At 43.9% G+C, this 24,365-nt stretch overlaps 1 protein-coding gene across 1 annotated transcript in view; it reads left to right on the top strand.

Moving 5' to 3' along the window:
• The first annotated feature begins 393 nt into the window (after nt 1–393).
• LOC105071653 (kinesin-1 heavy chain) overlaps nt 394–24,365 on the top strand; it is a 46,778-nt gene continuing 22,806 nt past the window's right edge. Inside the window, 8 exon segments of the mRNA XM_074358029.1 lie at nt 394–950; nt 7,443–7,528; nt 14,522–14,597; nt 15,590–15,694; nt 16,170–16,218; nt 16,708–16,745; nt 16,747–16,764; nt 16,847–16,934. Coding sequence (XP_074214130.1) covers nt 825–950; nt 7,443–7,528; nt 14,522–14,597; nt 15,590–15,694; nt 16,170–16,218; nt 16,708–16,745; nt 16,747–16,764; nt 16,847–16,934 — 586 coding nt within the window. The 5' untranslated portion in view covers nt 394–824.

Raw genomic sequence — 24,365 nt, 5'->3', positions numbered from 1 at the left:
CTAATTTTTAAATGATGATAGAAATACATTGGGAAGATAAAGGGAAGAAAAGGTACGTGTTGATTCAGATGAAGGGCAGTGTAAGGGAGTTAAAACTTCACTTAGAAATTAATAATAAGAGCGGCGGCGGGATGGGCGGCGGGGCCGCGGGTTAGTCGCCGGGGCGCCGGCTCCACGCGTGCACATTGTGCCTCCCGCGCGTGCGCATTGTGCCTCCCGCGCGTGCGCATTGTGCCTCCCGCGCGTGCGCATTGTGCCTCCCGCGCGTGCGCATTGTGCCTCCCGCGCGTGCGCATTGTGCCTCCCGCGCGTGCGCATTGTGCCTCCCGCGCGTGCGCATTGTGCCTCCCGCGCGTGCGCATTGTGCCTCCCGCGCGTGCGCATTGTGCCTCCCGCGCCGCCTATCCCGGCGCACACCACGCGTCCGCGGCCTCGGGAGCAATCGGGAGGCAGCCGGCGAGCCGACGGTGGGCCGGGCCTGCTCTCTGGGAGGAGGAAGGAGGGGCCGCCGTGCCGGTCCCCAGAGCCCCGCAGCCCCGCAGCCTGCCCCGCCGGCAGGAGAAGCTGAGGGCCGCCGGCGAGGAGAAGCTGAGAGCCGCCGCCGCTCCGCCCGGCGCCGCCGCCATGGCTGCCATGATGGGTCGGAAGTGAGCCTGCGGACGACGGTGCCGGCGCGGGCGCTGCCCGCGGGGTCCCCGACGCCCCGCACACCCCCGCCGGGGAGCCTCGGCCCCCGCGAGCCCTGTGAACCCGGGGCGGCCCGCGTCCTCCAAGCCTGAGCAACGGGGAGTGGCTCCCGGCCTCCGGCCCCGGCGCCGAATTAGATGGTGGACCCGGCGGAGTGCAACATCAAAGTGATGTGTCGCTTCAGACCTCTCAAAGAGTCCGAGGTGACCCGCAGCGACAAGTACCTCGCGAAGTTTCAGGGAGAGGACACGGTGATGATCGCGGTGAGTGCCCGCGCCCCTGGCCGGCTGCGCCCGGAGTTCGGGGAAGTGGGGAGGGGGGCCGGGAAGGAGCAGGGGTCCCCGGCCTCCCAGGGGGTCCGGCGCCCCCCACCCCAGCCTGCAGGCGGGGGACGCAGGCGCGGGCTCGGTCCGGGGCACTCCCGCACCCGAGGCGCCGGGGGCGCCGTCCGGGAGCGCAGCCACTGGTGAGGATGCTGCCGGAGTTTAGGGCTCCCCTCGGGTTTGCCGAGCGTGAGATAGGCAAGATCAGACCCCGGCCCGGGACGTGGAGCTCTGAGGCCAGCCCTTCTGTGCCTTAAACAGTCACGGTGCTTGGTCTTAGGGAAAGTGAGCCGTGTTGAACCCTATGGTTCCCCCCGTGGGAGGAGGAAAACTACCAAACGGCCGCAGTCGTCCCTGTACCTTCTGCCAGCCTGCCCTTTGACTTTACAATTGCAAATGGCGAATCGAGGGCTGTAAAAAAGAAATGGTGAGGTTTCTTTTGAAATAGGGGCGGTCAATTTTGTTTAATCTTCCAGCGGACCTAGGCTGTTCACATCGGGCTGACTAAGTAAGTGCCCAGGGAGACTCACTGTCTCATTCTCACTGGGTTTTAAGGGGTAACCGTCTCGGAAAGACTGTTAACTTTTTGTGCGTACATCAAAGTATTATAAAGCCAAGCTTTAAAAAAAAAAAAAAAAAGATAAGATTTGACCAGTGGGCTAGGTATCTTGTATTAGGTTCTTACATCTACAGTTAAGATCTACCTTGAAGAAAGTTGACTTTGATAGTCCCGAGGATGGTGAGAGATTGTCCTTGTAGTATAAAACATAACGTGACTGGAGTTGGCTGATCATTGTCAGGGAGACCAGAAAGTAAAATTGATACATATATATATTTTTTTTTTTTTTGAGGTCTGATCTTCAGTATTGAAAGGTCTCTAAAAAGGATATGACCAGTTCAACGAGATTAAAATGAATAGTAAGATACTGCCTGCAGAACAGTGGACTGTGACTAGAAATTAAATTCTTTTTCTCGGTAATGCCATTTGGCAGAACGTGTAAGACAGCACTGAAGTTCTTTAGAGTTTATGTGAAAGTTTCCAAAGTTCAGCTCTAGAAAATGAATGTCACAGCTCCACGTTTGCTCAGTTGGATTTTGGCAAACAAATCATTAGGTTACCAAATGCCAGCTACCACTGTGTGAGGGCTGTCAGGCTGGTTCTTTGTTAACAAGCCCACCAAAAAACTCTTGCTATAAATGACATTATGATGAGGCCAAAAAGTTAAACACAAAAATCGTCATCCTTTTCCTCTAGGATGGTGCATTTTACATGGAATCAGAGGAAGCATGCGAGGCCTGGTTTGTAAGTTGGCAAACAGGAGGCTACTAGTTTCTTACAGAGTTTTTGTGATCACTCAGCCTCAACAGTGGTGGACACATCAAAGCTGGTTTTCTTATTCAGACTTGATTAAGAGTGTCTTCTTTCTCCAGAATTTGTGCATTTACACAAATCTATAAGCATTATCAAGATTTATTTGTTGGAATGGTACAATTTAGGATTCACAATATGTTTTACAAGATTAGGTTAGAAAGTAACCTGATGCAGGCCAAATGTGACATGAAATATGAGGAAAGAGTTGATAGGAAAGAAAGAATTACCACAGGAAGCACGGTTATTCTAGGTTGTTTCCTTTGGATGAAGTTATTTTAAGTTTCTTATATAGTTTTCCGTAGTAATATAAGTAAGTTTAAGTGATAATATTAGGAATCATAGAAAAGTGATTGAGTCATGCATCAGTAATGAACAGGTAAGTTGGCCTTTAGATAAACTGGTAAGCATTTTCTCTGTTTGTTTGTTTTTTTTCTTTTTAAGTGTAAGCAAAAATACATTACAGCTGTGATATAGCTTTAAAAAAATGTAAGGCAGCATGTTTAGTTCATTACTTCCGAAACTGGTCTTTTGCGTTAGAGTATGTCATTACTCTGAGGTCTCATTTTTTTCCCCCCAGTTTTAAAAAAATGCATTATTTTAATTTTTAAAAAGCTGTCTGGGAATTTTTACGGATATCAAGGAGGAGCAGAATTAGAAAATATCTAGGTTACAGCGTATCTAGGTTTGTTTTGTTCATTTTGCTGGATCCTGATCCTGATTCAAGGTAAATAACTTAAGAAGGAATTGCTGTGATGCAGCATTTAAAACTGAATTGTTTTAAACGATTTTAAAACATTTTTTATATAGCCTTCTGGTTAAATCAAAATTTAAAGAATAAATATTTTAGTTTACAGTGTTACTGAACTCTAAGTATAATTAGTGCTCATGTAGAAAATAATTTTTAAGGATTCTGATTTTCATCTAAGTTCAGTTTCCGGTACTTTGTCCAGACTTTTTTCCTGTTACTCATTTAATGAGTGATTTTAATATATAACCCCATGGCAGGCAAATCTTGTAATCTTATAATGTTTCTCTGTGTATTGCAGCCTTTGTGCAGATGCTCTTTTGTAATTTAGTGCTTGGTGAAATGTAAGTATTACATATTGAATGAAATAAATGCATTATTTTTTGAAGATCTTTAAATGACACAAATAGAATATTTGCTTGGATAAGCAAACCTGTTATCCACAAAAGAAGGGAAGACCTTTTTAAAGAAGAGAAATGCCTTATATGTAGTTCAAATGAGCTTGCTGAAAACACCAGGGAAAAAAAACTGAAAACATTACCCCTGTATCTGTTTATGCATCAGAAAAGTGGAACAGGCACATTTGCATCGTTAAGTATCTTTACTAATCGTCGTTCCTTATATGGTGTACACTGCGGCGGCTGCCAGAACCAAGAACAGGTCGTTGTAGTTGATTGAAATTAGACCCACTTCCCTACCTACAACAGCACAACACAATTGCCCCTTTCAAGCGAGTGGTTTGGTGTTTTATCCTAATTACCTTAAATATAAAAACTGAAAGAGGAGCCACCATCACAGCCCTTTACACCTGTGGAACGTTAGGCCTCAGTCAGTGTCTCCACCCATGTGGTGTATGATCTGAAAATGACTATTCAGAATTCCAGAGAAAAACATATTCCTGCCAGAAGAGTGTCCTTTGTAACCAGCTTTGGTGTTCAGCCTGATGCATGCAGATTCAAGCAGGAATCACTTGACTTAAGAAATCTAAGGTAAATAAACTTAACTCCTGTTTGGTTTTGTCCCCTTGAAGCCTAAGTCAGATGTGAATGCATCTTGTGACTTGGAGTGTCTTTGAAGATGTATAAGAGTAAAGGCTGTATAACGTACATTTCAAAGCCGAGAACCAGGTTTTTAAGACATAGATGTCCAGGTCGTGAGTTTTCTTTTGTTTAATTTATTTGAAGGATTATTAGTTAAGGGGTGTGTCTTAATTATAGACGGTTAGAAATAGTTTTGTTTCACAAGTCTTATTTTTCATCCCAGGAAGCCAGGATCAACTAGTAACTTTATAGTTAGATCTCTACTCAAAACGTTTGCCTTACTTAAGAAAATTATTTTAGTCTTAGAATTCAAATAAGACTAATTTGTCAGCTTAATGCCAAGCACTTAATTTTTTAACAGTGATACATACCTTAAAAATCACTCTATCCCAGTGTAGTTATTTTTATGTTTGCATGATCATCCTCTTATCTGAATAAGGTTAATGGTGTTTGCATATTTGTTATGAAGTGATGCTTCTGGTAAACAGCTGCAGAACATGCTTTTGAGGAGGCTTCACTGTGACATTATTTTGAGCATCTCTCTTTCTAAATGGTTTATGAGCACTGTTTTTTTATTGATGTAAAAATGAAGGCAGGACTTCAGTAGTGTTTGTTCTTTTTATTCTTTAAACGTTTACTTTCGTGAAATATTATCTGACTTATTTTGGAGGGATGCAGTGGTCATACTATTACCTATTTTTTATTGATTAACTTGTTTCTTGCAAGCAAAGTTAGAGTTAATGGTGAGGCCTTTAGCGCTAGGGGCTGTCTCCATTCAGTTCAGTTGACATCACTCGATCACATACACTAGATCCCAGTATGTATCTGCTTAGCTTAGTGGTATAGACCCCACCCAGCCTTCTCCTCTGTTATTATTTGAACCCTACACTCTGTACTAATGAAGTATCATTTCTGAAACTACATTATTCATTCCCAGTATCTGATACCTTGTAGATGCTAAGTAAATGTTTGCCGGGTAGATGAAAAGGGAAAATTACTTCTTGCGTAGAAAGAGTATTAGCACGGTTTATCTCCTTCATTTGGATTACGCTCGGGTTTGTGTCCAGAATTGCTTAGCATGAACACATTTTGTACAATCCGTAAAACAAGAGATTGTCTTTTATCAGCCACACCTGTAGACTTGAATGTTAATGTCTCAGAATCTTAGCAGAGGGACCCTTTTCTGTATGTTGTAGCCAGAGAATAATCAGCCTACTTTTAATTGATGCCAAAGTGAGGTCATCTGAGTATGTCCTTCAGGAATGCTTTCAGCTGCAGAGGGAAAACAAACAACTAATGGTGGTCTAAACAAATAAGAGGTTCTTTTCTTGCCCAGAAAGCCCGGGGATGAGCCTTTAGTTCCACTTGCTGACGCTGTCACCCTCCATCATCCTTAGCTACTGACTTTTCATGATATATTTGTCACATTTGCAAGATGGATGCTTCCGTTCCAGACATTCATTCCAGAAAGGAGAAAGGGCATCTTCAGCTGAGATGGTCCTTTAATCAGAAGAACAAACCCTTCTCTGAACCTCCCTGCAGACCATCCCTTATGTCACAGTGTCTAGACCTGGGCCACGGGGCCGCTGGTTGCAAGGAGACTCCACTGGTGGGCGGTTAGCTTCCAGCCCGTCCGGTGGGAGGTGGCAGGGGCATCGGGAACACAGCCCTTTGAGGGGGGTTTGCTTCGTTGTTGCTGTTGCTCCAAGCTTTGGGAGGGGAATTGTGGGGTATAGTTTCTGAAAAGTACAGTCTTTTTTCACTAAGACCTAGGAGTATTCTGGAATATTGAGTTGTTTTGGGGCCATGATTGTATTTTATTTTAAGGTCCAGCTTTCTCCCTTTCCTTTGGAAGAGACTAGAGTGCAGGCATACGTTTGCTTTCACTATCGAGACGCCCCCTCCCCCGCTTCCCTCTCTCATCTTGAGATGTCTACATTCTCTCTTAGATTGCTAGCTTCTCCCTGCCAGCACTTAAACCTGCTTGGGTCTTGCCCATCGTAAAAAATACCTTTCTTCCACCCAGATTTCTGCTCTACTTAGTTACCTCCTAGTCTTTTTTCAACTCTTTCCAATCGGACCTTTGTCATTGGGTACTTTTCAGTTTCGTCTTGACGTCTCAGCTGTATGTGACATAATCACTTCCTCCTTGAAAATTCTTCTTTGACTTGTGTGGACATTGTACTCTGATTTCTTTCATTTCATGCCTCTGGCTCCTTCTCAGGCTACATCAGCAGTTCTCTAAATGTGTCCCTGAAATGGGAGTCCGCAAGATCCTTTTAGGGGCCCGCAAGATCAAAACTTTTTAAAATAATACTGATATTATTTCACTGTGTTGGCATTTGGTTTTTGCTCCTTCATTTCAAACTTAACTCCCTTTGATTTCTTGAGTGCTGCAAGCTCCTTTCAGCCTTAGGACCTTTAAGCATCCTGTTCCCAATTCCTGGATGACTTCTCCCCACTCACCCTCCCTCTTGACTAACAAGGAAGAGAGTGACAGTGAGCTGGGCGCTTCTTGTTCTTCAGTTCTTTGCCGGCCCTTCTCCAGAGTGTTTCTCTGGCACCCTTCCGCTCCCCCACCCCGGCTCTCCTGCTGTGGGCTCTCAGCACTCCCCCAGCGCAGTGCCTGAGTCGGCGTTCTCATCACTTGGTTGCTTGTCTGACGTCCGCCCGCTGTTACTTACGCTCCACTGACAGGCGGAGTGTGTGGGCCTTGGCCCTCATTCTGGCATGGTGTCCAGCATCATGGGCACTCCATAAATACCTGGTAAATGGGTGAAATGATTGAAAAGCTGTTGCATAGACTGAAAAGCTGAAGGGAATAGTGGAAGGAGCCTTGAACCAAAAGACAGGAGATTTGGCTTTGAATTTTAAATTTGTCATTAACAACTTTTGGACCTTTGGGGATTCGAGTTCCTCATCTGCAAGATGAAATTGGTTTTGAAAATAGATTCTCAATGCTTGCCAGAAAAGACACCCAATAAATAAAAATTCACTCAGCAGTGTGAGTGCCTACCACAGCAGTGCTAATTACTGTGCTTTGCCCTGGAAAGACACCAAGGACGAACACACACATTCTTGGTTTTGTGGAGTTAATTCTCGTGGATTTGTGTTTGGGCCCTAAGGTCCTTTCCGCAGAGATTCTATATGTGAAGTGATGCGTATAGTAAGTATCCTATTTTTAAGGTTCAGTGTATGATGACTTCTTTGAAGGAGCTTAGAAGTGTCTATTCACGTTGCACTGTGTAGTTGAAACCCTTGTCTCTGTTTTTCAGTCCAAGCCTTATGCATTTGACCGGGTGTTCCAGTCAAACACATCTCAAGAGCAAGTGTATAATGACTGTGCGAAGAAGATTGTTAAAGGTAAGCATGTTGAACCTGCTGGGTTGTCCCAGCGATAAGTAGTTTGTGGTCTTTCCAACGTCCTTTTTCATTTTACTCTCCCTTTCTTTTTAGTTAATTGTGAAAGTTGTTTAAATAATGAGAAGGTCGAATACAATTAGTAAGCTTGCTGCTCTCATTGCATGAACTAATTTATGTGCAACACCTAGCGAAGGGTGTTAAGAAAATTGTAGTGTCACACACGTGTACTTGGAAGGTGCCAGATACTAGACGTGCCCAGCAGAGGTTCTCAGGTGGCAGTGCTAGAAATACAGCAGCAGGAGGGTGGAAACAAGATGGCCGGACGAGTTTCTGCGAAGTGGTAGGAGACGGCGGCCTGCTCTCCTCCCGTTCCGCTGTGATTCCTTCCCCAGGGACTGGGCTTGTCAGTCAAATGAGAAACCTCTGAGGAATTTAACAAGGGTGAGAAAAGTGTGTGCGTTCCAGTTATAAGTACTGGTAACTTATACTAATGTATTTTTCAGGTTTATATTTTCTGAAAGCCCAGAACCCTAGAGCTGAGACGGTGTTAGTGGTTATCTGGACTTACTTCCAGTTACTCCAGAAATATCTTAAGTCAGAGGGATCTTACGATAAAATAGACATTACTTTGTGAGATGATTTATACCGCTTCTTTTGACAGTTCTGACTGCTAAAAAGTACTTCTTAGATTGAGGCAAAAATCTGTCTTGTAGTGTCCACCAGGATAGAGGGGTTGGGCTTCAGTGTGCAAGTGGAGAGGTCAGGGCTGAGTAGGAGCAGGGGCACTGCATCCAGTAAGAGGAGAAAAAGTAGAGTTTATGGATACAAATAGGTCCATGCATGTGACGGAAGGAAAATGTACATGTTCTTTGGCAAGGTTGGCATGTTACAGTCTCAGTGGGGTCAGAGTCTTGTTGGAGTTGGGGTACGAGAAGGAATAAACGGACGTGGGTACTTGATGTTAGGCAGGCCGTGCAGTTAGTGATGGGAAGGTCTAGAGAGTGACCGTGGAGCTGGCATCTGAAGGAGTAAAGGACAAGATTGTGGAGAGAATCAGGTCGAGGGTCTGAGGGGCCAGGGTGTCATGTAGCAGTGGGATCATCTACTGCCTGGACGTTGAAACGGCCAGCATGACAACTGGAATGGAACTGGCGAGAGCGGACCGGAGGGAGAATTACACGTGATTCTGTACATGATCTCGAGAAAGGGAGGCGGGCAGTGTTGTCCTGTGTTGTGAGCCTGACGGAGCCGTCCAATGGCTCTGTGCATCCTGGAGCGTGATGGTACGACGTTCTTTGATTCATTGTGCTTTTGTCATCAGTACAGCCTGAGATTACTTCAGCTTTTTTAGTAATACAGAGTTACTGATACATGAATTTGAGGGCAGTTTAAATGTACAAATCCTTTTCACATCTGCTGCAGCCGGGGTTACACCCCAGTCCACACTTGACTACTGAGTGCAAGCCTTTAAAGTGTAGGTTCCATCATGTTCCTTTTAGCTCATGCTCATATTTTGAGTTTTGCTTTTACGGTTGTCTTACGAGGAATCTAAGTGGCTATCAGCATGTTTTGATAAGTCTATTATGGCGTCAAGGATATTTAAGTGTTCTTTTAAGGTTTTTATTTAAGGACACTGAATAAGGTTGTTGGTGATTATTAGATCACATTGAGTATTCAGCTGACATCAGAGTCTCTTACTGTCCAGTCGTCTATACTTCTTAGCTTGTCAACATATCCACAAGAAAACGATGAAAAACTTGAATCCTTTTGTGAAATCATGGTGCATGACTCTCGTATTCCCCAGAGTACCAGTTGAGTGATCCAAGCAGACAATGGGGTTAGCTTTTCCTTAGTGAAATTTTGGTATATTTGTCTGAGGTTCCCAGAATCTATCATTTTTCACTTTTTGAAAACGAGTATAACATTTACAAGTTAGTCATCTTTTGTTACCTCCATTCTCTGTGGCTTCTGTGAAATTTTTATCCGTGGGATGTAATCCTCTCACAACTAGGAACTTGGGCTCATTTAGAAATGTTCTTTGGCCGTCCGGCCCACCTTAACCCCGAAGTCGGCCCAGCAGTGTTTTTCCCGTTGTTCCATTTTGAGGAGAATGGTGTAGATGGTAATACATCATTAGTTAACATTTTTTGGTCTTTTCTAGGCAGTGCAGGTCTTACTCGTGATTCTTTTTCTGAATATTTTTAAAGCTCTCTTTAGGGCCTTAGGTTTTGTTTGTTTGTTTTGTTTTGTTTTCGTAAGACTCGCTGCTCCCGGGCTTTTTCTTTTCTCATGTTGTTCCAGTGGTTTTTTTTACCTTATTTGTACGTCTTCGGATGGTTTCTCAGCAACCACCTCACACCTTCCTTCCTCAGAACTCTGAAATCTGTTGTCCTGAAGTCCAGGGTGCTGATTTCTGCTGCCTTTTGTTCTGTTTCAGGTGACATCATTTCTAAGATGACATCATTCTTGTTGTGAAATTTCCCTCTCAGCATTTTGGTCCCTTTTACTTCACCAGCAGATTCCTGTTTCACTGTTTGGAGCTGGTTCTGAGTCGCGGCTCCCTTCTGTGCAGCACGGTTAAGCCCAGGCTCTGGGATCAGACGGACCTAGATTGAGGTCTTGGGTCTTCCACTTTCTGGCTTTGTGACTTTTACAGTCACCTAACCTTTCTAGTCTCTGTTTCCTCTTCTGCAGAATAAGGGTACTGTGAGGATTTTAAAAGATGATTCGTGAAAAGGTGCTTTACCCAGGACCTGGTATGACCTAAGTATGTAACAGGTGTCAACTGCTGCTTGTGGCCTCTGTTTTCTAAGAAAGGAAATGATTTTATTAGTTTGATCAACCATAATTGTACTTGGGATAGCTCTCAGCCTAATTTTCACTCTGCAAAATTAGACTTCAGGTGCTGTTACAGTAGAAGGTGTCCGTCTGTCTGTCTGCAGGTTCTGTGCCAGCTTTGCCATTCATAGAAAAGTATCTGGCTGACTTTCTCCTCTTACCTTCACCCAAATGCTCTGCCGCTTTGGAGGGGCCTGGGTGTAGTACCCAGCGGGACTTGCCCCGGGCAGGATGTGAGTGTGGCGGGGTTACCCATAAAGACATAGATTTAAGGAGAGTGATGGGGTGGGGGCTAGGTGAGGTGTGAGGACAGAAAAGCAATTAAAACTACGTGGCAAGTTGGACTTGGGCCCCTCGTTGGCATACAGAGCAAATAGGATGTGGTTAGAAACTGGTGGGCAAGGGTCGGCAAGATGGAGGGTGAGCTGGTATTTCTTCTGAGATGTGAGTTTGATGAGCGAGCTGCCAGGGATGAGCTGAGAGCAGCTCGTGTGCCCGGGGCCTGCCAGGCGTTGTGGCCGCTTTGTTTCAGATTCCCATACAAGTACAGAACTTATATACAGGGCTAAGACTTCCTTTTCATAGACTGATTAGATAGTTTTTTTTTCTTTTGAACATGTTTTATCCACCTGTATTCTGTTTTGAAGTCTGAACCTGAGCGGTGTCTGTAAGTTGGTTTCCCTGGTATAAAGTAGGTGTCATTTATTCAGTGTTTGCTGGATGCCAGGTGTCATACCAGGCCTCCATAGGGTCCCCAATTGCACCATAGCTTCCTGCCTGGGACTGTCTGCCACTGTATCCACCTTAATTTTTCCAGAGGTAGCCTGCCATACTGTGTCGTGGTTAAGAGCTTGTCTTCGGAGCCAAGACTGTCCTGGTTTGCATCCCAGCTCTGTCTTCCTAGCTGTGGAGCTATAGGCAATTTATTTAACCTCTTCGTGCCTCAGTGTCCTCACCTGTAGAATGGGACTAAAATAGTACCTTGCATAGGGTCTTGTGAGGATTAGATACATTGATATATGAAAAATTATCAGAGCCTGGCACATTGCACGTTCTCAAATGTTAACAGTAATAATTTTATATGATGACTTCTCATTCTCACAGCCTTCCCCTAAGCAGGCATTTTCCTGATGAGGAAGCTGAAGTTCAGAGATGAAGGGACTTGCAGAAGGTGATAAGCCACTGTCTCACTTGCTCAGTATGTTTCCTTGTTTACAAAGCATGAAAGAAGTAAGATGGCCGTAGTCCCACCTCTGTTTCTCACAAGAACAGCAAAAGTATGTTGTAAAAGGAGGGGGACACTTTAGAAAGATACTGTGCATTACAGTAATAGTCATTCACCAAGCATTTGAGGCCCTGCTGAGTGCCTGGCACCACGCTGGGATTTTACAGGCTGGTGAGGAAGGCAGACAAGTAAATTGGTGTCTGCAGTACACGGTGGTAAGTATCATGGCTGAATGCAGGGGCTGTAAGACTCTCACCCGGATTCGTTTCGGGGTGGGTTGTGGAAGTGGGCTGGAGGAAGAAGTAAAGCCTAAGTTAAAGGATGCATGAGAGTAGGAAGGAGAGTGAGGGGCGCCCAGACAGGGGTACGCATGGGCTGAGGCATCCACGTGGGAAAGTATTGCGTGTGTGGGGAGAACATACATTATAGGTGAGTGAACTTGAACCATATGAGATTGTCAGATTCAACCATTTTTACCAGCAAAGCCAGCAGTGTGAGGGGAAGGATGGTGGGAGATGGAGCTGGGAAGAAGGCAAACAAGAGCCAGGTCCAGAAGTGCCCGGTTTCGTCTCATTACAGATGCATGCTCTCTGGGATTTTAAAAGAGATGAGTATTGGTGTGTGGGGGTGTGTGTGTGGGTGGGTGGGTGTGTGTTTAAGATCTGTACTTTTAAGATATGTGCATTTCATTCTACATAAGTTTTACCTCTGAAGACTAAAACTGCAGAATATTGAATTGAGGCTCATGGTGTAGGCATGGTGAAGTGTTTAGGTGGAAGCGTGTTGAAGTCTGCAGTTTACCTTGAAATGCATTAAATAAGAGGGATGGATAGACACATGATTAAGGCAAATAGTAAAATGATGGAATTTGTTTAATTGAAATATAGGCAGTTTACAATGTTGTGTCAGTTTCTGGTGCGCAGCGCAGTGCTTCAGTCGTGCGTGAATACACGTGTGTTTACTCTCATGCTCTTTCACTGTGAGCTGCTACAAGTTACCGAATACAGTTCCCTGCGCTGTACGGTATAAACTTGTTTATCTGTTTTGTGTGTACCAGCCAGTATCTGCAAATCTCAAGCTCCCAATGATGAAATGTTAATGATAGAACCTTGGTAGTGGTTATGGGGTGTTCACTGTAAGATTCATTCAGTTTTTCTGTAGGCTTAGACTTTCTTATAATAAAGTCACCATGGGAAGCAGGAGTCAGGAATGGTTTTGAAGGTACATAAGGGATTATTTTCCTAATTGACGAAAGTGGTCTTCCTTTCATGACAACATGGCACCTCTAGAAATCACCTAATCATTGTTACCTCCCCTGCACCCAGAACCGAGAGCCTGGGTCCTAGTGCTGAGTAAATACTCCATAACCTCTGATCGTATACAGTTTTTAAAGTTCTGCTTGAAGTCCCAGATACAAATGTGCTGCATACATTTATTATCCTATGAGCCGTCACGTGATAGGGCTTCACCTAACACACACACACTGTGATGTCATGTATCATGTAGATTGTGCGTCAGTACGATCTTGGGAAAGTCGCTTAGTCATTCACCTACCGGTATTTATTAAGTACTTATTGTGGTAGTTGCTAGGTAACCGGATCATATCATGAATGAACGTTTTATGTATAGATCTAACAAAAATTTGGAATTCATCCTTCGGTTTTGTGTGGTTGATTAAAAGATCTTAAGCAGGGTATATTACACAGACATACCGAGAACAATTATGTATAAAGGAAGTGAACTGGAGAGGGTGGTGCTTTTTTTCTCCATATAATTTCTTCTTCAGAATTACTGACAGATTATTGCAATTCTGTTTTAAATGTGATTCTTGAAATTATTTTGCTTCCTGTCATAAAACTGAAAAGATTTACAGTGAAAGTTTCAAATTTTTAGATCTCTTAAAATCTTCCCAGGGAAGTAAATACTAATGCCTTCTCTTTCCTATTAGTATATGTTTCTGTAGCAGATCTGTTATCTAGTTAGTTGTGCCCAATGTTGGGATCTTTTTTCTTTCTTTCTTAAAATAATCAATTAAAAGAAAAAAGAATTGTCTTGCTTGTTACAAGTTTACTTTCCACTGTTACCATCTATTTCCAGCAGTCTTCTCTTTTTACTTTGGCTTCCTCTAGACTAGAATGTAATTTTATAGTACCTTTTCACCAAAAAAAACAACAACAAACAAAAAAAAACCAGAACAAACTGAATCCATGAAAACTGGAAATCAAAAGGTTACCTTGTTCACTCATATTTAGCCCCCTTGAGCCTAAAGGAAGTTACTTTAGGTCTTGGGGTATGCAAAGGACTAGAAAAACTGGTTTGTTTTGTTTTTTAATTACAGGAGCGTTCTGATAATTGATTCTGAGGTAGGACTGGACTTGGTGTGTAAGGAGGGATGGTGTCTGTATGGGTTTGTGAGGCTTAACCAGCAGTTGACTACCAGTCAGCCTTACTTCTAAAAGCCGATTGATACCTATAGGTAGACTGGCAGAGCATTTGTCTCTTTTGGGTCCCCTGAAGCGTTGGAGTACAGGTGTAATGACAGTGGAGGTGTACGCTGACTTGAGAAATGATTACAAGCAGTGGAATTTAAAATGCGTTTCTTACAACAGAAAGTAATCTGGGCTGGAGGGGAAGGAATTGCTTAGAGGGAGCATCACAGGAAATTACTGTTAATATATTCTTAATTCCCTTACTGCCTTTATAAATTTTTCATGTGCTCAACTTTGACTTAGATGGAATCTTTCATATTAGTGTAAAGGGAATCTGAATCTTCCTCACCATTCTTTCCACAAACATGTTAATGTGAGGATTTGATGGTGCACGGGTGAGGCACAAGGTTGATGTACGTGTGAATTATTGTAGTGTTTTTGAACATTCTGCTTAAGGAAAAAGAATCCCCTGATGTATAAAATCTCTTTATTTCCTCATGGATGTACTTGAGGGATACAACGGAACCATATTTGCGTATGGACAGACCTCCTCTGGGAAGACGCATACGATGGAGGTAACATTTGATGATCTGTGCTTGGATGTGGCTTGCAGCGCACACGGGGCATTCATCCATTATTCCTGACAGTGTTTGACCCACTTAACTAGCTTTACTTACTGTTTATTGCTTTGTCTCATACGAATTGTATACAAGTAACATTGTTGGCAAATGATCAGTTCCTGAGTTTAAACAGTGAAGAGTTGTATATTGGAAGTCATGCCTAGCTTTGTTTTATCAGTGTAACCACAAAATTATGAAGATTTTAGGATTAAATTGGAGTTCTCTGGTAAATTTTGAAATTTTTAATGTTTATGTGTTTTCATTTCTCTTCAGAGCACTTAATTTTTCCTCAGCTCCTTGGTTGTGTCTGTGTGTCCATCCCGTACCCCAGCCCCTGGCCAAATATTTGCCACTCTTTGATAGGAAGTTCTCCAGAATAAGCAGAGCTGCTATTAATAATAAATGTGGGCCTGCTCAAGCTTTGCTTCTAGGAAACAGCCTGTAATCTTCTGCCGCTGCTGCAGAGTATCTGCTTTTATCATCTGTGAGCATTCTGTATAAAGTAAACGGCTGCTTGTTTTAGTCTCGTTCATGTTACTCATTTTCGTAAAGTTACAGTCAGAGAGGAAGGACGTTCCTAGCACTTGGATGAATTTGACTTGAAGTAGAAGCTGCCGTGCAGATTCATAGGGCAAGAAACTTAACTAAAACCTTTCCCTAGAGTATGTTCATTTATAAATGTGCATAATCTGAATCTGATGATTAAATAAAAGGCCAAGGTCTGTTGGTAACCCCCGTCGTTGGCGTCTAGACTTTATGTGTAACTTACCAGAATATATCCCGGTTGAACTGGGTTTTTTTGGGTGTTTGTTGAGCCACTTTTTTTTTTCTTAAATCAATAATGGCAACAATTAGAATTCCTGTCCTCTGTTGACTGTAAATTGTGAATTAAAAGTTTTTAATCTGTGCTTTATAGTTTAAGAAGCCTAATTTTGTTTTCTCTTTAGGGTAAACTTCATGATCCAGAAGGCATGGGAATTATTCCAAGAATAGTGCAAGATATTTTTAATTATATTTACTCCATGGATGAAAATTTGGAATTTCTTATTAAGGTAAAATCACTAGGGAAAGACTGTAATTTATTTTATGCCTAGAATAATTCTGTTCCAAAAAATAATAAACCTTTTCTTTTAAAAGGTATTTTTTAATGTTTTAATGGACAGGTATAGTTGAAAGAACATTAGAATTAGTAAACCGAAGTCCTTCATTTGCTGTTAGTAAACAAGTAGGCTAACCTCTTTGGCCTCCTTCTCCGTAAAATAAAACAGTTTGTTTTGCTGCAGAGCTCAAAGGTTTTAGATGATTCGTTTTGGATGAAGATACGTAATGGAAAGTGCATTTTAGTTGCATGAGGATTTTAGCACATTTAGGGCCTCCCAATAGAGTGAAAGCCGTGACTGAGTTGTCCCCATAGTCTAGTCGATGCTTGGCACTAGGACCCCAATAAATATTTAGTGAATAAGTGAATAAATTACTTCATAATGTTAAGTGGTTGATCTTTTTCCATTTATTTCGTCTGCCCTTTAGGTTTCATATTTTGAAATTTATTTGGATAAGATAAGGGACCTACGAGATGGTGAGTTAAATTCTTGCTGTTTGATCATTTTTGAAAACCACATGTTACTTTCTTTAGTAGTAAATGTGAGACCATTTCTCAGTAACCTATGTGAAATTGACTTAAATGATAGAAACATTTTAAAGTGCTCCTTATAAGGCTTTAATTGAATGCCTTTTGACACATGGAATAAACTCTTTAAAGCATATATTTATGAGTGGTTTGTAAGAGGTAAGTTGAGCACTGGGCTGGAGTTAGGGAGCCTAGGTCCTGAGCTCTGGTCTTCCATCAGCTGTCAGTTGACACATCATCCTTGAGGAAACTACTGAACCACTGCGACTTAATGTTCTTATTTCCAGAATGGGGGTGGCAGAGAGGGGCCTGGATCTGAAAGTTCTATATTGCTGCGTTGGTTTCTGTATACATCTGTTTCTGCAGGGTCTTGCTTTAATAGTGATAATTAACTGTTTTAGAAAAGTGTTGTTAATAGTATTTATTTTTCTTTTTCAGTTTTGAAGACCAATCTTTCAGTTCATGAAGATAAAAACCCAAGTTCCCTACGTAAAGGTACTTGTGATACAGAATGTGCAGGAAAGCCCTGCAGTAGAATTTTGAAAGTATTGACGTACTCTAAAACTTCACTTCACAGGGGTGCGCAGAGCGTTTTGTCTGTAGTCCAGATGAAGTTATGGATACCATAGATGAAGGAAAATCCAACAGACATGTAGCAGTTACAAGTAAGCAGCATGTTTATTAACACTAGTTAAGGTACAGACTGCCTTAAAATATCTTTATGAAGTTGATTAAGATTGTAAGATTTTTCTTAGGTAAAATAATGCTTTAGTGATTACTAGTAAGGGAAAGCTGTGTTTATATTTGTTTCTGTGATTTCAGTGCCGATATGAATGAACATAGCTCTAGCAGTCACAGTATATTATTAATGTAAAACAAGAGAACACGCAAACGGAACAAAAGCTGAGTGGAAAACTTTATCTGCTAGATTTAGCAGGTAGTGAGTGGAAAACTTTATCTGGTTGATTTAGCAGGTAGTGAAAAGGTAAAAATCTTTACATTCTGATGGATATCTAAGCATGTTTACTTAACTTTAGCTCTAATATGCATTATTCATTGTTACATCTTGAAAACGTTTATCGAATTGGATTTGGTAATAATTTTGAGAGTTCACAAGCATTTGTGCCATTGCTTTATTGTTACATAAACTGAATGATTCCCTCCGAATTACTGTCATTTGGGCCGTAGCCCAGTTCAGCCAACATGTGTTGTCCTTGACTTAAAGTGTATGCTTCTATTGAGATTGTGTTCAGCATACGTCATTAAGAATCTTACTAGGTACCCTCTCCCTCATTTTCCGATGTCTGTCTGACCCATCCTGGCATCGGGCCCTGTGAGGACGGGGAGCTGCCCGCCAGCCCTCCCTGCTTTGGCTGTGCTGCTTTCTTCCTTCTGTATGACTGTTTACTATAGTCCTTTGCAGCCTGATTCTAGTTTATGTCAAAATCGGAGTAAGTTCAGGTGTTTTCATGTTGGCCTCTGTCACCATTTTTGCTGTTCTGCTGATTTGTGTCTTCTGATGAGAACGACATACCTGTTCCCTTTTACGCAGAAGTCTTACACACATCCTTCAAAGCCTCTCTCTAATTTTGTGGATACTGAGAAGCCATTTCAAGTTTCTCTTTTCTGGTGCAGCAGAGGGGTTAACAAAAGTAAACTACAAATGTATGTGTAAACTGGTTAATTTCAAGAGCACACCTACAGATGAATTTGGTAACTCCTTGGCCTGGGTCACTGGTCCTAAAGAAACAGCATGGGCCTGGGTCACAGGAGCAGAATGCACACCCTGGGCCTGCGTCACTGCTGTTGACAGCACACACTCGGCATGAGTCACTGGTCCTGAAGATACACAGCCTGGGTCACTGGCCCTGAAGACACATTCTTGGCCAGGGTCACCGGCCCTAAACTCACACCATTGGCCTCCATCACTGGCCGTGAAGACACACCCTGGCCCTTGGTAATTGGTGCTGAAGACTAAACCTGGACCTGTGTCACTGGTGCTGAAGGCACACCTGGGCCTGGGTTCCTGGTCCTGGAGGCAACCCTGGACCCGGGTCACTGGCGCTGATGGCACCCTTGAGCCTGTATCACTGGCCCATAAGACACACACTTGCCATTGGTCACTGGCTCTGAAGACACACAGTTGGCCTGGGTCCCTGGCCCTGAAGTCACACACGTGTCCTCGGTCACTTGCGCAGAAGGCATAACCTGGGCCTGGATCACTGCCCTGAGGGTACACGCGTGCCCTGGGGCGGAAGCCTTAAAGTCACACATATGGACTTGGTCACTGCCCTTCAAGATACACCCTGGTCTTGGGTCACTGGCATAGAAGGCACAGCCTGGGCCTAGGTCACTGACACAGAAGCCACACCTGGGGCCTGTGTCTCTGGTGTTGATGGCATCCCTGGGCCTGGGTCAGTGGTGCAGAAGGTATACACTGGGACTGGGTCAGTAGCCTTTAAGACTTACCCAGGCCCTTGGTCACTGGCCCTGAGAACACACCCTTGTCCTGGGTCACTCTCCCTGAAGTCACACACGTGGCCTGGGTCACTGGACATTAAAACACACACTGGGGCTGTGTCAGGGGCTGAACGCACACCCGTGGCCTGGGTCACTGATCCTGAGGACAGAGCTTTAGCCTCGTTCACTGGCCCTGAAGACACACGTTTGGCCTAGGTCATGGGCACTGAAGGGAAATGTGTGGCTTGGGTCTGTAGCCCTAAAATCACACACTTGGCCTTGGTCACTGTCCTTCCAGACACACCCTGGGCTTAGGTCACTGGGCAGAAGGCAAAAGCTGGGCTTGGGTCACTGGCGCTGATGGCCCGCCCGGGGCCTGTATCACTGGATATGAAAGTACACCCTGGGCCTGGGTCACTGACCCTAAGAAACACACTTAACATGGGCCACGGGCCCTGAAGACACTCACTTGGTCTGGTTCACTGGCGCAGAAGCCATACCCTGGTCCTAGGTCACTGGTGTTTAAGGCACACCCTTGGCCTGTGTCAATGGACATTAAGACACACCCTGCGCCTGTGTCAGTGTGCTGAACGCACACCTATGGCCTGGATCACTGACCCTGCACAAACACACTTAGCCTGGGTCACTGGTCCTGAAGACACAGCCTTAGCCTAGGTCACTGGCCCTGAAGACACACACTTGGCCTGTGTCACTGGCCCTGAAGACACACACTTGGCCTGTGTCACTGGCCCTGAAGACACACACTTGACCTTGGTCACTTGCCCTAAAGCACACCTTGGACCTTGGTCTCTGGAGCTGATAGCAGCCTTGGGCCTGTCACTGGCCCTGAAGGCACACCCTGGACCTTGGTCACTGGCCCTGACGGCACATGCGTGGCCTGTGTTGGTGGCCCTAAAGTCACACACTTGGTCTTGGTCACTGGCCTTCCAGACATACCCCGGGCTTGGGTCACTGGTGCAGAATCCCCACCCTGGGTCTGGGTCACTGGTGCAGAATCCCTACCGTGGGAGTCAGTCACTGGAGCTGAAGGCACACCATTTGCCTGGGTCACTGCCGCTGGGTTCACACAATTGACCAGGGTCCCTGGCCCTTGAGACACACAGTTGTCCTTTGTCGGAGACATAACCGGGCTCTGGGAGATGACACGGGCTTGCAGACATATATGTGCTCTCGGACATGACTATGGCTCGGGAACATGTCGTGATCTGTGGGAGATGACGTGGGCTTGGGGATATGACTGGGCTCGGGGAGATGGCTTTGGCTCAGGGAGATGACCCAGACACTGGTAGATGACACCGGCTCACATAGCTGACGTGGACTCCCAGATATGACACCAACTTGGGGACATGACATGGGCTCGGTTAGATGACGCAGGCTTGAGAGATGATGTGGGCTTGGGGAAATGATGTTTGGGGAGTAGATGTGAGCTTGGATAGAGGATGTGTTCTCTGCGAGTTACAGCTCGGGATGACGCAGCCTCGTGGAGATAATGCGGGCTCCAGGAGATGACACAGATCTGTGTAGATGATGTGGGCTCGTGGATATTCTGCTGTCTTGACATGACGCTGGCTCAGCGAGACCATGCGGGCTGGGGAGATGATACGGGCTTGGGTAGATGATGTGCCTTTGGGGAGATGTGGGCTTGTGGACATGTTGTGGGCTCGGGGGAGATGATGTGGGCTTCTGGAGATGACACAGGCCTGTGTAGATGGTGCGGCCTCCGGATATGATGCGGGCTTGGGGAGATGACTGAAGAGGCTCATCACCTTCACCAAAGCCCTCCTTATCGCCAAACCCAATGTATCTCCAACCTCAAACTTCTCTGACTCTCAGTAGCTTTTGACACAGTTGACCACTAGCCTCTTTTGAAACTTCTGATTCTACGATTCCTTATTCTCATCCCACTTATTCTCCTACGTGACTAGCCTCTCTTTTTAAGTCTTGTTTACTAAGTTCTTCTTCTCTACTCAGTCATTAAAGTTTGGTCCCCCTCACAACTGGGTCCTGGGTCTTCCTCTCAACAGGGTCTTCTGTATCTAAATATTCTCACCTACTCTAATGTCTTCACTTACATTGTCTATGTCACAGCTCCTAAATAAATATCTTCAGCTAAGTCTCTCTCCCTAGCTCCAAAGTCACATTTTTTCAACCACACACTTCCCATCTCCACTGGATGCCTCTCACAGATAGCTCCACATCCATATGTCCAAAACAGAACTGATTGTCATCTTGAAGCTGTGGTTTCTTCTCCAATCGCATTCCTGGTTCTCCCTTTATATTAACAAATGGGGGGGGTCACATTCATCCAGGAACCAAAATTAGAAATCTAGACGTTATTCTTGGCTCTTTCCTCTTGCTCAGCTCTTACCTCCAGTTCAGTTCTTCATAGATTCTATTTCCAAATATATTTCCATTTCTTCTCCTCTCCATGTCTACTACCCTGGGTGTCCACCATGAAAAGGAAGGAGCAGAAAGGATCGTGGACCGGTCCAGGCTTCTGCGATCCCAGGTTTGTGAGCCTAGAGGGAAGAGAGAGCTTCTCTCTCCCAGCATCAATGTATAGCATCCCAGAGAAGTGACCAGGTTTGGGTCACTCACCAATCATTTTGACCAGGGAGGTGTGAGATGATTTTTCAGGCTTAGCTTCTGTGTCCAGTCCTGTGGTCAGGGGTCCAAGGTATGTGAATAGAACCCCCTAGAATCACATGGAGGAGAACGGGCAGTTCCCCAAAGGTATAGTGGTGCTGTTGCAAGAAGACCAAAAAGATGCTGGACAAAGACAACGATGTCTGTGAAGAGTGGGGACTAGTGAGGGAGACTGCCACCTCGTGAGTGCTCTGCTGTCCTGTGTGCATTTCCCAGGTAGACCAGAATACTTGAAGGCTTTGGCTCTTAAATGATGGGTATCATTATAATGCCTACAGGCTTTGAGGATTTCCTGGGATAGTATTGTGTAGAGCTTATGAGTGAAATAGTATGACATTTTGTTGAGTGAATGGGTCTGGTGATCAGTGGAAAATGTCTTAATTCTGTGTTCCTTTTCAGTCTCTCAGGATGCTCTCAGCTCTGGATTCCCCGGATGGGCAGGGTTCTGGGATATATATATTCATATCCATTCTACTCCTTGAGTTTGTGCTGTAACTGCAGTTACACACGTGAGAAAAATCCAGGGTTGAAGAGCTAAACAGGAAGATGTATAGATAAAGAGGTCAAGCTGGTTTTCTTCCATCCTCAAGCCTTATCTCCAAAGACCCTCAGTAATTCAAATTAACCTAACCCATCAAAATGCACATATTTTCTTTTAACATCTTTAGAATTGAGAGCGCAACCAGAATTTTGATTTCACAAAACAGAAACGAGTAAGAGAAATCTCACCGGGTCAGAAAGAGTAGTTCTAACCGTTCATGTTCTTCTGCTGAACAACCAGCAGAGGGCGAACAAGATGACAAATAGAACAAGAGGAACCCCAAGGCAGACAGGAGGGGCTTTGCATCCAAGTTCACAGAGAACCTAAGTGCAAAAAAAAAGCCCTAACTCAAGAGCTTAGAAAGGCGTAAATACAGTCTTGAGCATGAGTTTGACTTAACCCTGGCATTTCCAACTTGCTTCCAGAAGATTTTAGTCTGTGATAGAGATTAAATCCTTTGCAACCAGGACTCACTCAGATCACAATCTCCTAGATACGTTTTGGAAAGGGAGGTATTCAGATGTATCAAGGTGGGGGGCAGAAAACCAGCATGTTTATTACTCAAATGGTAAGACTTCACATGCATGTAGCAGCTAGACCCTAACTCCCCCGAACACTTATGGAATCACAATGTCCTTAAATTTGAAAAAGAAAGAAATCAAGAGATGGAAAATTGATTTTCATACACCCTAGGTTCAAAATGAAGGCACATAGAAGCATTATGGAAAGAAGAGAATTTCATAACTCTTGATGTTAGGTAAAGGTGTGAATGTTCTATTAAAAACATTAAATATATATTTCTGGCCTCTGCTCAGTTTGGTGGCCTAGTGGGTCTTTTGGGTCAAGTATTCGTTATAATGTAGTTCAATGTGTCCAAGAGCAGTTGTATTTTGAGAAATTGAGAAAATTTTTTTAATTATAAAATCTGGTTTGGGCAAAAGTCTGGGGAAATGGAATCATCAAGTACACACTATTGGCTGGACTATAAATTGGGATGACTTTTGGAGCGCAGTTAGGCAAGCATAACTCTGTGTGAATGTCCAACAGAATCCCTCATTCTCACCCCATAAAAACACTAGGAACTGTTCAAAGATATGTATATAAGGATGTTCATTGTAGTACTCTTTGAACTAGTTACATTTTAGAAAGAACTTAATGATTGAATTATAGACACAGTGCACTTGCTGGGCTGTTTGTGTTTTATCTGCTCAGTCCTTACTAAATGCATCTGATTACATTTCACATCAGTTCATGTAAAATGTCCTCTTATTCCCTGCACTCTACTGTTCCTCTTCCTGGGCTGTTGTAAAAATAAGGAGGAAAATTTGTATTCATGATGTGAAAAGACATCCATGATACACTGTGAAGATTTTTGAAAAATCAGCCATTGAATAATAATACATGGATGGATAGTATAATCACATGAAAACTATATGTCAATATGTAACACACTACATTGTTGGAAGGGGTTTCTTCTGGGGAGAGAGACTGATGGTGGAAAGGGACAGCTAAGTGAGCACGTTCCCTTTTTATCATTGGCAGGTATGCACTGTTTATATACATAAGCATAAACTTCTTATACAAAGATTCTTAAACACCGACATGAAAGCCTAGTCCTCCAGCTCCTCCACACAGGGACACCTAAGCCAGATCTCTCCCCCAAGGGAGCTGTAAAGTCACTTAGAATGACAGGTCTGAAAGATCCAAAGAGGCAAAGCTAGTTTTCCACGGAACTGCGGTTGGTCGACTAAAAGTTTTGACTTAGTGTCTCTTCAAATCTGGATTTGAACCAGCCATCTAGAGTTACTAATTGACCTGACAATCCCTTGAATCAATGAATTTTATATCAAATGCTGATTCTAAACCAGATTGTTTGGGGGAGTGGGTGGGTACAGTATCCACGTATAATTGCTGAAAAATGCAAACAGTATCATCCCAGTATGAGTAAACTTGCAGCTTGCTTCCTCAATGGCACTGGAAGTTCTTAATTAATATAACTGTGAAAGAAATATTCTATATCCACAAACGATCTTTTTCCCTTTTTCTCCCCATTAATGTGGCCCTTGGGATGATGACAAGAGCCATTTTGAAAATTTTTCTTTGCTACAGTGTGCAAGATGGTGGCTTTGGTGAGCCAACCAGTGATGACCCATCCTCGGTCATTTTCAGGTGAAGGTCTGGTCAGTGCTCTTGTTGGGCAGCCTTCTCCATAGCTCTTCTTCCTGCTTCTGTGGGATGCTTGGAAATAAAAGTGTTTCTCTTTCACATTGTATATGTTCAGCATTATCCTGGCTTTCACCCCGCATATTTTCCTCCAATCTGGTTTTATTTTGTCTTAGCCTCTCCCCAAATCTAATCTCATAACAAGCCATAGAAGCAGGGAAAAGAGAACCAGCATTAATAGGCATCTTCTTTGTGCCAGGTACTG

Source organism: Camelus bactrianus, chromosome 35, assembly GCF_048773025.1.
Source record: "Camelus bactrianus isolate YW-2024 breed Bactrian camel chromosome 35, ASM4877302v1, whole genome shotgun sequence".
Taxonomy (NCBI): domain Eukaryota; kingdom Metazoa; phylum Chordata; class Mammalia; order Artiodactyla; family Camelidae; genus Camelus; species Camelus bactrianus.
This window is presented reverse-complemented; position numbering and strand designations above follow the sequence as displayed.